Here is a 12,193-nt window from a genome sequence, read left to right on the forward strand (position 1 = left end):
CATGCAAATTAAAAAGACCTAGCTCACACGTGTAAATTTTGGCAGTGCTTTAAGTTTATATGGGGTCGTGCATCATTAGTGGTGCATGCACGTATCATATGTACCCTAAAATGCTACACATATGATGCATGCACAGGGAACGTGTTAATTTCACAATGTAGCATCTAATGACATGAACACTGAACAGGAAACGTCGCACACGTCACTACGACCTTTTTGACTTTATCATTCGTTTTAATTACCCTACTTTTACAGGTAATTTATCTTGCCTGATTATGACACAACATTGCACGCTAATCATGTCAGAAGTTATAATTAAAGGTCGTTTCGGATGAATTTTAATTATTATTTTTATATTATATAGAATATAGAGGATAATCACTAAATATTTATTTTGCAACTTCTTATGTTTCTGTGTTTTATTCGAAATAAACTTAACCCTTTCACGGGACAGATTTTAATAAATCCACAATTGAGTCTCATGGCCAGTGCATAGTCCTAAAGATTCAAATTTCTGATTTTGCATAGAATAATTTCGTAAATGTCATGCTGGGTGGACAATATGGATTTGAATGCCCTATGAAGGGTTCACGGTCTAAAATATATTTTATTTATAATTTATTTGGTATTTATTATTATATTATATAATTTATTTAGTTATTTTATAATTCAAGGAAAGAGTTAAAGTAATTATTTGTTCGTCAATATTTAAAACTACCGCGTTTTGAAAAACAGGGTCTATCGCGAATTAATTTGTTACGTTTATTTCCGACATTTCAACGGGTTTACTGGCGTTATCCGCGACCACCATCAGAGAAACCTGCGTTGGCAATAAAGGTAACAAGCTTAATTCGCGATAAACTCTTTTTTAAATATGTTTTTTAGCATTTAAACTGCAAAACGTAATTCAAGACCAAAAAAAGTAAGAAATGTTGCCACTTTTTTACTAGCTCGTCTTGTATTTATATAAAAATAAGTAAATAAAAGTACTTTTTTAAATCGTAGGAGTAAAGTTACTAATAAATAAATGATCTTAGCGTGATTATTTATCAAAAGGAATTTACTATTTTACAAACAAATTATTGCAGTGGCAACATTGTCTTACTTTTTTTGGTCTTGAATTACGTTTTGCAGTATAGTACCTAGTATTATTTTTCAAATACATATGTACCTTATGTAATCTACCTATTAAGATATCTAGAAAAACTTACATTGTATTGCAACGTTACTCCGTATCTCAAGTGTCACCTCTCCCCTGGTGACCGGCACAATTCCTTCATCACAACGAGACGAACGTCATCAACTGATGTTTATCCTACTACTGAACATCTCTCCGTATAAACAGCGTTATCTGTGTTATCTGCGACTGATAAACTGTGTTTAACTACTAGAGAAATGTTCTGTAGAAATTGTAGCTACCTACTGTCTGAGACGCAGACATTTATACAAATGGGACTATTGGGATCGTGTTTTGTTATTCTGACCGTTTGATCACACGTAGCTGCTATTTTAGTGTTGTTTTGACTAAACAACCAGGAGCCAAAATAACACTAACATAGTAGTATCCGAACGAAGCTTAGAGCATTTAGTAACTGGAGACGCCTTGGCTATCATTTTCTGTACAAAACAGTCTGCCGATTTTTGCGGGGGATGAGCACGTCACATGTATGGCTATTTCTACATGATTTGTACCTAACGTACAAATAGCCATGTCAGATCAGTCCATACAAAAGTTTGCACAATTGTGCAAACAGAAGGAGTTTTCGGCAGAGGGGTAAGCTCTTAAAGGCGATTCCGGTTATCAAATGCTCTAAGGAACGAAGTTTCGGTTTAGGCAGGTTTCGGCAAAAAATCATGTTTCGGTCGAACGTTTGGTTTCGGCTAAAAACCGCTGAACCTTTTGGCTGCGCCAAAACATAACTTGAAATTGACCTAACGTTTTTGGTTCTCTCGCGATCTTCGTGTAATGAACCTGTCTGGAAAACGGACGTCTTTCCTATGTATATATAGTCAGCTGTAGAGATACAGTTATCAAAAAGAGGTGTTGCAGGCCTTTAAGATGAGAGTAATCTCTTTTTTTGAAGGTTTGAAGGTCGTATTGGTCCACTTTAGCTTCGATCTATATAGAAATGTGTGTTCTAAAATAGTGCGGGTATCTATGGTCAGCACGTGCCGATTATTAGATAGATATATATAGGTACATATGTATATAAAGCGTTCATTATCGACACGCGATGTCTGTGTAGAGAGAATCAATTACCCACCATACCATTTGTGTAAATACATCCGATCCGTCTGTGTTTGTATGGGAATTTCAGACACTGAAATTATTCTGTCTAGTGTCTAGTTAAAATAACGTTCTTTCTTAAAATGTTATTCTTTATAGTGATACTTGTTTAAGGGTCAATACATTTGCAACGTATCTTTAAATTGTTTAACCGTAATAGAGAAAGAAACTTTTTTTGTCTGAAAGAGATCGCTTTGTTAACGGTAAGACCGCCGATTGTGCAAATTTTGTGTTGACTCATATTTTGCATCATTTTCTTTTATTGATGTCGGCCATAAAAAGTATTGTATTGTATAATTTGTTATTTAAGCTGCAGTAGAAATACACATTAAAAAAATTAAAGATGGATGCAGACTTAATAGGTATTCAGCAACATTTGCACACGGGACCCTAAAAACACACTAGAAAAGCTCTGGTTTCCTAGGATAGCGGCGCCGTCCCCATACCAAATACTACTTTATCTATAAGGTTTACTCGGGTAATTCCGATTATCGAAAACTGTCGGATAGTTCCGAAAAGAGACTTTTATTATGATGGAATTAAGGGTGATTTTCATCTGAATTTCGGAATTATCCGACATTCGGTATTACCCGAATACACCTTACCTATATTTTGCCGTATTATTTTGTGCGGAGACGGCCGCTATATGACGGCACCTCTATCCTAGGAAACAGAGCTTAGGGACAAGATACATGCGCAAATATTAGCTACAAATAAAAAAAATGTTATTTTAACAAAGAACGTCATCTTGGAAAATTACTCGGAAATATTATTTGAATAGATCCGCTCCATCTTCTGGTTAGTTGTAAAGTGGACTGCAAACAAGATCTATGAAGTTTGGAGCGAATTAGATGAAATGGTCTCACCAGTGCAAATTATTCAATACGTAGGTCTATAAAAACTATCGACATATCGTTGCTAAAGGGGCCCACTGATTAACAGTCCGCCGGACGGTATCGGCCTGTCAGTTAGAACAAAATTTTGACAATTCCGAACAACTGACAGGCCGATACCGTCCGGCGGACTGTTAATCAGTGGGCCCCTTGGATGTGAAACAACTTTTTTATATACCTAGCCTATTTTGAGTCCCACTGCTGGGCAAAGGCCTCCCCTGCATCACGGTTTGTTGCATGCTCCGAAGTCGCCAGCCAAGGCACTTGCTGCAAAATGATTGAGGTCGCCAGGCATCTCTTTGTTTGTCTGCCCTATAACACCGGTGTCCATTCGGTAGACAATTACCCATTAGATGCTATATAGAGTACGTGCGTTGTTTAGCTTAGCGCTAAGATTGCTAGCAAAAATTTGTATACTAGGGTAAAAGGCAATAGGGCCGGGAATTGTCCGGTCGACTCTGATTTCCATGTAAAAAATTGTCTGGCTCACACACACACACACACCGGAGCGACGTGCCCATCCGCACCAATGTGATATTATTCATACGAGTATAAACTCGTAAAGTACATCATAGCGTAGTTCAAATGTAAATGAGTGGGCAATTGTTGTAAATTCAGCATGATTCGTTAATATTCACGTCACAAAGCTCCAAAAAGCAGTTTTATTTCTTGAGGATAACCACAGCTTTTAATTCTTAGAAGAGATTTTCGTAGAGTTAGTCAGTTTAACAATAAGATTTAAATATTTATCTTCTTATTGACTCCATACTCGTACTGCTGGTTCGCAAAGAATCCGTAATCCTCGCGTCACCATAAGGAAACCACTTTAAGTGTGACCTCCTACTACAGTTAATTGTTACATGTATATAGCTCAATTTATACTAGAAATCAGCTTACAATCGAATACCATCGTTCACACTGCTGTTTTTTTTTGTATATAAGCAGGCAAGGCCGGACGTGCTACTGTCAACATAAGTAGGCTTCTGGAATTGCCGGTGTGCTCATGTTACCAAATAATGTTTACCACATGTTAGTAAATAACACAAATCGTTCCTCTCTTTGACAATATTTAAATATTCCGTTTTTTAACAAGTTACGTCACTTTCCTTTACCACAAGATACCTTTACCATAAGAAATCTTAAGTAACCATCGTGTCATGAACTCATGACAGAATTGACGTAGGCCGGAGTTCAAATATATAACTTCATTAAAACCTAGGACAAGTTTCCTTTGAAATATAACAGTGAAATGAACTAACAATTATCTAATTCACGTACAGTCGGCAAAGCTATTAGTTTACGTACTCTTGCAAAATGTACACTCCGCATTAAAAAACTTCATCAAAAAGTCAACAGATCAGTACATAGTACATTTACCAGACTCCGTTCTGCATTTTGAAATCCTCCATTAAGTCGTTTAAGACGGTTAAGGACACTAATACCCTATTACTACCAGTAGATCTTTTTACCTATATTTCGAGTTAGGAGCAGAAAAATTTCTTTACCAGTACGAATAAAGGCGTCGTAGTCGTAGCCAAAACGAAATGATATACGTAACGTTTTAAAAAATGAAATTTCCTCACAAAAGTCCTTAAAATCATAATATTTCTTAGAAGGTCATACTCGAAAATTAAATATCTATGTGTAGCTAGAGCAGATCTTTTCCTTTAATCTACCCAACTTCAAACTGTTAGCGTCGAAATAGTAATTAGTTGCGGTTTCTAACAAACTCTGACACTTGCCAAGTCCCCCCGCAATCCTGACAAAAGATCAAATATTCTGACATGTCAGGGAAAATGCTGACGTATAGCAAACCTAAACTTATACGACATGTATTTGTATTATACATTATATACATATGAGCATGTTTGTTTATAGTGTAAACAATAACAGAAACAGCGAGAGTGAACTGATCAGATATATTTTTAGCTTGACATTACAAGGATCCTTTCACGCGGGAGTTGCGCGTGCGACGACAAATGTTACCATTTACCGTATGCGTAGATTACCTCCAGTAGAATTCTTATTAGGAATCATACTCAATGACTCATGCTTATTTTAAAATACTAGGGATTTGTACCTACCCATAAAGTACGTAAAACATTTAGAGGAGGTCCATAAAGTGTGACGGATATATGTAGTGAAACAAGAGATGGGTAGGACGTTGAAGATATCCCGCCGCTAATTATTGATTGCTATATTTATTTTTATATATTTTATAATCTATTGGATGTTGTGGTAGTGTGGTTTGCTTTTAATGATGTGAATCAGATATGAGTTGTGTTTGGGTAATGTTTCAATTAAATGGTTGAATTTGAATGTACCGCTAGATTACCTACATATTTACTACAACATAAAAACCCTGGATTCACCTTGAGATCTATGAGACTCATGAAAGCGTCTAAGTGTGTTATGTTAGCGGCATTCGTCGTATTTGATTTGCTCCATCTAGTGGAGTAATCTGTGCTCGCAGGAGCCGGAAGCGGTGGGAAGTGTCGCCGTTTGCTTTCCGGAAGTGCACGCGCATGTGGCTATTAATATATCAATAAAAGTATTTATACGTTACAGCAAACAGTTTTTGCCGTTATTACTCACATGACACCTAGGTATATTTAAACGATACGATTAAAAACCGGACAAATGCGAGTTGGACTTGACCACCGAGGGTTCCGTACTTTTTATTATTTGTTATTATAGCGGCAACAGAAATACATTATCTGTGAAAATTCTGCCTCTAATTTAAGTCATAATGTATTGTAGTGGTTTTTTTTTATCGCAATAGCACAACTCCAGTTGGACCTAGATTATAGTATAGCAGAAACTGCATCAACTTCATTACCTCTCATGCGACAGAATTTAGCGACCAAAAATAAAAATTGGAATAACCGGTTGTAAATTTCATTCATTAACAGTTTTTAACTTTTCCGCCTTAATTAAGAAGTTGCTTTCTAGAATGTTATTCCAGTATTTACTGCCCAAGGCCTTGTTAATGTCAGCCAACAGCCTGAAGCTCTTTTAGAAGTAACTATTACTTATTGGTAATGTTAATAATAAGGCCAAAGTTCGTGTTTGCAGGAAACAGACCGGAATTTTCTATAGTTTCTCATAATTAAAATGAAACTGTATGGAATTCCTGGTGAAATAACTTTTATAGTTTATTGCTTTTTACTATAATTACATAGTTTTGACAGAAAATTGAGCCGATTCAGGCTCCAGGTACATACAACTAGATGACTATATAAGGTGATACAGCTATAAAGATATTATGATAGATAGATAAGTCATTTATTGCTAAAACAAAAGAAAAACATATGTCATTTGAAATCATCCTTCGTGACAACCAATAAAGTTATGTAATTAAAAATTTAAGTGAAAATATGACAAATAGAAATATACTTTGGCTATTATATTATATTGCCCGACTAATTGACTATTGGTACATTTTATACTGCCATAGGTATTTTATTAAATATATTCCAATTTCTAGGCAAATATCTACAAACCAAATTAAACTATTATTGGACGTATAGGTACTTGCATTGATTTTATTTATAATTATAGATGTTTGCTGCTGTCTTAGAAAAAGATATTGTGTGCATCGGTACATTAATTAGGTCGACCTCGTCTCGTATTGTAACTTCGGCCATTGAATTCTAAAAACCCTTAAGTATCTAATTAGTTATGTATATGGTGCACAAAATAGGTATATAATTATAGCATTCCTATGTTACTTAACCATATGTGTTATGTTGTTGTTTGTTTATGTTATGTTTTTTGTTGTTGTGTTGTGTTGTTGTTGTGGTGTGTTTTTTTAGCTTGTAAGATTATATATACTATTGTATGTATGTTAGTTTGTCAGGTATGTACCTATCTATAGGCCTTAGTTGCCTGATAATAAATGATATTTGATTTGATTTAACAATTGCAACGCAACTTAAACTTTTGTATCCATACATTGTAACCGTCCTTTAAAACACCTTTGCCATTTTCATTATTTTGATGTTTCATAAATATTACTTCATTGTCAAGACTCCCACGAAGCTCGAGCCTTTTTATATCTTCATAAAAGTGTGATAGCTACCTTTATATACCTTTTGTCATGTGGCATTGGCACTTGGTCAACGCCAACGCAAATTTTATGGTTAATAATATAATAAAAATAAATTAATTGGAATTTTGAGACCCTATTTACTTATTAGTTACTATTTTGAACAAAAAAGTAACAATGTAAATGAGAAAACTTGAAGTTTATGTCTAGTTTGATATTGCCTTATACACCAAAACCATCGGGACGGTTAAAGAAGATGATCTTAAATGAGAGTTTTAAGAATAGTACTGACACTAAAGATTTAATACCCATTTATTGTATAATTAAGTAACATGTTACTTTTGCAATATATGAACGACTGCTTTCTTGCAACTAAAAGTTTAGCTAGGCCCAAAGCAATCTGTAACCTGTAAAACTACGTATACCTTGTAAATGATAAGTAAGTATCAAAAAAGCAATCAATCTTATATGGCAATAGGTCATATAATTGCACTGACGGAACCAAAGTTAGTTTCGCACTGCGAGCGTGGGTCGCAAGGTGGACTGAACTTCACCTTGGCTCTTAAAAAAGGTTTTATCCACAAATTAACGCGAATAACATTATTTTCCGTAAAACAAACATACTCTGAATTATTCATGATTAGTACAAAAACCGATTCATAGGTAGTTCCTAGTCATTATTCTTATTTTAACACGATCTCATGACCTTTGGCGACTTTTTCCGGTTTTAATTTAAGACAAATGTACATTAACGGCTCATTTAGGGTAAGAATGTCGTTTTTGCTACAGATTGATTAAGTGGGGACATTTCATAACTTCCTGTTGCATGCTGTGAATGTTCATAATGTTTCTGCGAATGTTTCTAATACTTTATACTTCCTGTTTAACTAATACAGTTGCCGTCAGATACATGAGAACAAGGTAATCATAATTATTTGAACATGAGTAACATGACTCTGTTGTCAAATCTTACAATACCTTGACAGTCAAGGCGTAAGAAATCAAAATCAATAATTTATTTTTGTATAAGAATGTCCCCAATGACCCCATGTGACCATATGTGAAGTCGACATAAAAAAACATGTTACGTAAAATATTTTGTAGAATATTTTTGGAACTTCAGAAATGTAAAATTTTAATACTTAATAAAAATACTATGAAAACATGTGTCTTTTATATTTTTTTATTTAGACCAATCAAAATAAATTGAAGGAACTATCATAGGGACCTACAGTAATTATAATAATCTTTCTAAGTTTTACGTACCTACTGTCAACACTAGTTATATAATATTTCTCTGTATCAAAAATTATGAAGAAACTGTTGCAAAAAAATGACATCTCCTTTTAGCGCGACCATAATATTTTCTTTTAGGTCTGTCTACATTGATTCTTTACAATTTCTAAACCAAAACAATTTTATTGTACAATGAAACAATCGGACTTATAATCCGGTTAAGTAAACACCCGTACTGTAAAGTAGGTGACTGGTTTATATTTTGGTCAACCATTGACATGGCATTGTCTTAGACCTGTCTAACTCGATGGCTCAACCGGATGAGCATGGAGTGACCCTTTGAGCAATAAGGGGCATTGGCCCAATGGCTCAATGGCAATGGCTCATACAGCTAGTCTCGTGATTTTGTCACGCCACTAATATTATGCGATTGGTTATCTGTTTCGTGAAGAAGTAACGCTGGTTATAAAGTTTTGTGTCTTAGCGGCATATTCTTCAAAGGTACTTTGTCTTTGTCCTATAATTGCTGAAACTATAATCTCTCTTTGCATCTATAATATACTTTCACGATTCTCTTTATGCTAATACAATACTTGTGGGGAATCCAGTATCGGATTTAGGGGGATAATGGCAAGGGGGCTAAAACTAAGCATCCGAGTCCCGTCATGAAACATGTTACCTAGTGTTCCTACCTTAAATCTACCGGCATTGGATCACTGATAGAATCTTCGTATAGTCTAAAAGCGACAGCAACTAACACAAATTGATACTTTTTTTACTCACGACAAATCCAAGTAAAGAAAAAAACGATATCAAGAGCTTTAGTATGCCAGATCTTGACATTTTTATAGGAAGCAAACAAGCAGACGAATCGCTTGATAGTAAACAATTGCCGTCGCCCATGGACATCCGCAGCTCCAGAGGGGTTGTCATGCTCTAAAGTAATTAAGGGTCAATCATCAAACAAAAAACATAAACACAAACACAATCCAACCTCTTTCGGTTTTTAGTTTCATTGACTATTAGGTAACCTTTAATCGAGGCTTACAAAACGTGTCTTACCCTTTTTCGTTATGTCTAAAGGTGATATTTCATGCTCATGAGTAATTAACAAAGTTAAAATCATCAAACAAAAACTAAATTATAATTGGCTCTGTAATGCTATCTAAAAAGTCTAATGTAAATATCATTCATAGCTGTTGGATTTCCTTGTATAAATAAATAAAAATAAAATCAAAATTTCAACACAATTCAACTTCTACCGTTTAATTTTCCTCAACTATTATGTAACTTGTAATAGGGGATTTGCAAAAAGTTATCCTTTTTCCGTAAAGCTTTTTGTTACAACATAAAAATGCATAGCGCGTTTTTCGTCACTGTCAGTCCGCCATAGTGCGAAGCTGCGTGCGCAGACGCAGACGGCGCGGCGCGGTCGTCGCCCGCGCGCCCCTGACACACTTAAGCGCGGAAATATAACTGCGAAAGGTGTAGAGTTGCAGGTTTGCGAGAGGTCAAGGTCACTTTCACTTGTAACTCAAAGGGTTTTGACTATAAATGAGATAAACGACCCAATTCGAATTTTAAGATAGATCTAGAAAAGATATGGATTAGATATGTCAGTGTCAACTTTCTTCAAACAAAAACGTCAATTTTGACACTGACATATCTAATCCATATCGTTTCTAGATCTATTAATGGACGTATCTTAAAGTTCGAATCGGGCCGTAAACGTCTTGTCAAACATTTTAATAAGCAGTATAGGTACCTACACGTATACGAGTATTAATTATACCTACCTTCACCAGTAGCTTATAGTATGAAGGTAGGTATGAAGCTTAAGCGTCTTAAAGCTGCAATCAGGTCAGTCAACTTCTTTCATCAGTCAATTAGATAATTATAAATACTACCTAGTTGTAGTTACTTAAGATCTGACGGCATTACAGATTTATTTATAAGCCTCAATTAGGTACTAACTTACGGTGTCAGATAACTTGTCTTGTTTAATTGTTTAATTACCGTGTAATTAGATATTTGAGTGGCGTCCAACTGCCGTTGGCAGCTGCTGAGATAATAAATATTGTATAGTCGGCTACGGAACATTATCATATGTATTATGTGAATGTACTAAAATAAAAAAAAAAACATAATATACAATCATTTATTAAAAGAAAGAAGATAAAATTATTTATTTAATCTTTATTGCACAAAAGAAAAATCTTATAGTACAAAAGGCGGACTTAATGCCATAAGGCATTCTCTACCAGTCAATCTTAAGGCTAAGCAGAGAGATTGTGAGAGTGTGAATTATATAGCTAGCTCAGTGGTCCCACACTAGGCTAGGCCTGTGTCGTGGTGACCGCTCTACAGAATTACTAAATAGGTACATAAACTTTTGGGGTATCCTCTAAACTAAAGTCTCTTACATTGTATGAGAAGAAAAATATATGCTAAATGAAATGCATGCAAAAACTAAGACGTACTAACAAATACAAAAAAGGCTTATAAAGTTTGCATCTCAGTGCGCAGGTCTACTGGCCGTTCTAACAAAGCTCTAGTGCCTCTAGTCTAAATGGAAAAAAACCGGACAAGTTCGAGTCGGACTCGCCCACCGAGGGTTCCGTACTTTTTAGTATTTGTTGTTATAGCGGCAACAGAAATACATCATCTGTGAAAATTTCAACTCTAGCTATCACGGTTCGTGAGATACAGCCTGGTGACAGACGGACGGACGGACAGCGGAGGCTTAGTAATAGGGTCCCGTTTTACCCTTTGGGTACGGAACCTAAAAATGAATAATAAAATATCTAGGTGTAAATATTGTGTCAAACTGATGTAGATAAGGTAGCTGGCAAGGACAAGTATATACTCGTATGTACATTATTAATTCATTGCATTCATGTTAGTTTTAGTGTATCTGTTCTACATTGTTATAACTAACCCACTTAATTATCTAGAATAAGGAAATCAGTGCAAATTTAAGATCGTTCAAAGCAGCATTTCGACTTTACACCTAATTTGGTTTTGATATTAAAATTTATTTATTATTTTTTTATTTGGCACCGACTATCCCTTTTAACACACTCGGTAAAGCAGTTTTATTCCGAATGTTCGCATTCCTCTTCAACCCTGGCTCGGGACCAAAATGGGCTCGTTAAGTCTCATTCCACTGACGAACGACTTCTTTGTTTACTATATGTATAAATAGGTACATATATAACACACTTTTGCGGAATATGTACTGAATTTAGCAATTTCTGGTCACACAATAACGACAAGACAGTAGCATATGCTACGTTAGTCTTGTCAGAAACTACCTACACTACTTCTACCTAAACTAACTACACCATTTGTCAGAAACTATAAGTTCCTATTCAAGAAGAAACATGTACACATTCTAACTTTTAAATCTGTAACTTTAAGGGCCAGTTGTATTGCACCAACAACAGTTAACAGATCAACGTCACTCATCAGAGATTTATGAAACTTTCCATAAAATAAAATTTAGCGAAGGCTTTAACGGTAACAGACGGTTTGGTGCAACCGACCCTAAGTCTAATAATCCCTAAGTAATCTATAGTATCTATACCTATTACATGTGACCATAGACTAGGAATCCTCTAACCGAGTTTAGAGCAATTATTTCATGCAACCGATGATGCTAAAAATTCGGGGGTGCGCGGGACGAGGTGAGCGAAGTCCCGTGCCGTGATTGATCCGTTCAAAGACATG

At 35.3% G+C, this 12,193-nt stretch overlaps 2 protein-coding genes across 3 annotated transcripts in view; one reads left to right on the forward strand and one right to left on the reverse strand.

The window, feature by feature from the left end:
- The window catches only part of LOC134670633 (neurobeachin), a 604,515-nt gene that overhangs the window by 558,798 nt on the left and 33,524 nt on the right, over positions 1 to 12,193 (forward strand). The gene's annotated exons all lie outside the window — the stretch shown is intronic.
- LOC134670648 (facilitated trehalose transporter Tret1-2 homolog) overlaps positions 1 to 12,193 on the reverse strand; it is a 59,172-nt gene that overhangs the window by 42,234 nt on the left and 4,745 nt on the right. Inside the window, exon 1 of one of the 2 annotated variants that reach the window (XM_063528459.1) lies at positions 1,212 to 1,230. The exons of the other annotated variant lie outside the window; for it this stretch is intronic. Coding sequence (XP_063384529.1) covers positions 1,212 to 1,213 — 2 coding nt within the window. The 5' untranslated portion in view covers positions 1,214 to 1,230. Of the gene's footprint in view, positions 1 to 1,211; positions 1,231 to 12,193 lie in introns of those variants that run through there. 2 annotated transcript variants of the gene reach the window in all.

This window comes from Cydia fagiglandana, chromosome 14 (assembly GCF_963556715.1).
Source record: "Cydia fagiglandana chromosome 14, ilCydFagi1.1, whole genome shotgun sequence".
Taxonomy (NCBI): Eukaryota; Metazoa; Arthropoda; class Insecta; order Lepidoptera; family Tortricidae; genus Cydia; species Cydia fagiglandana.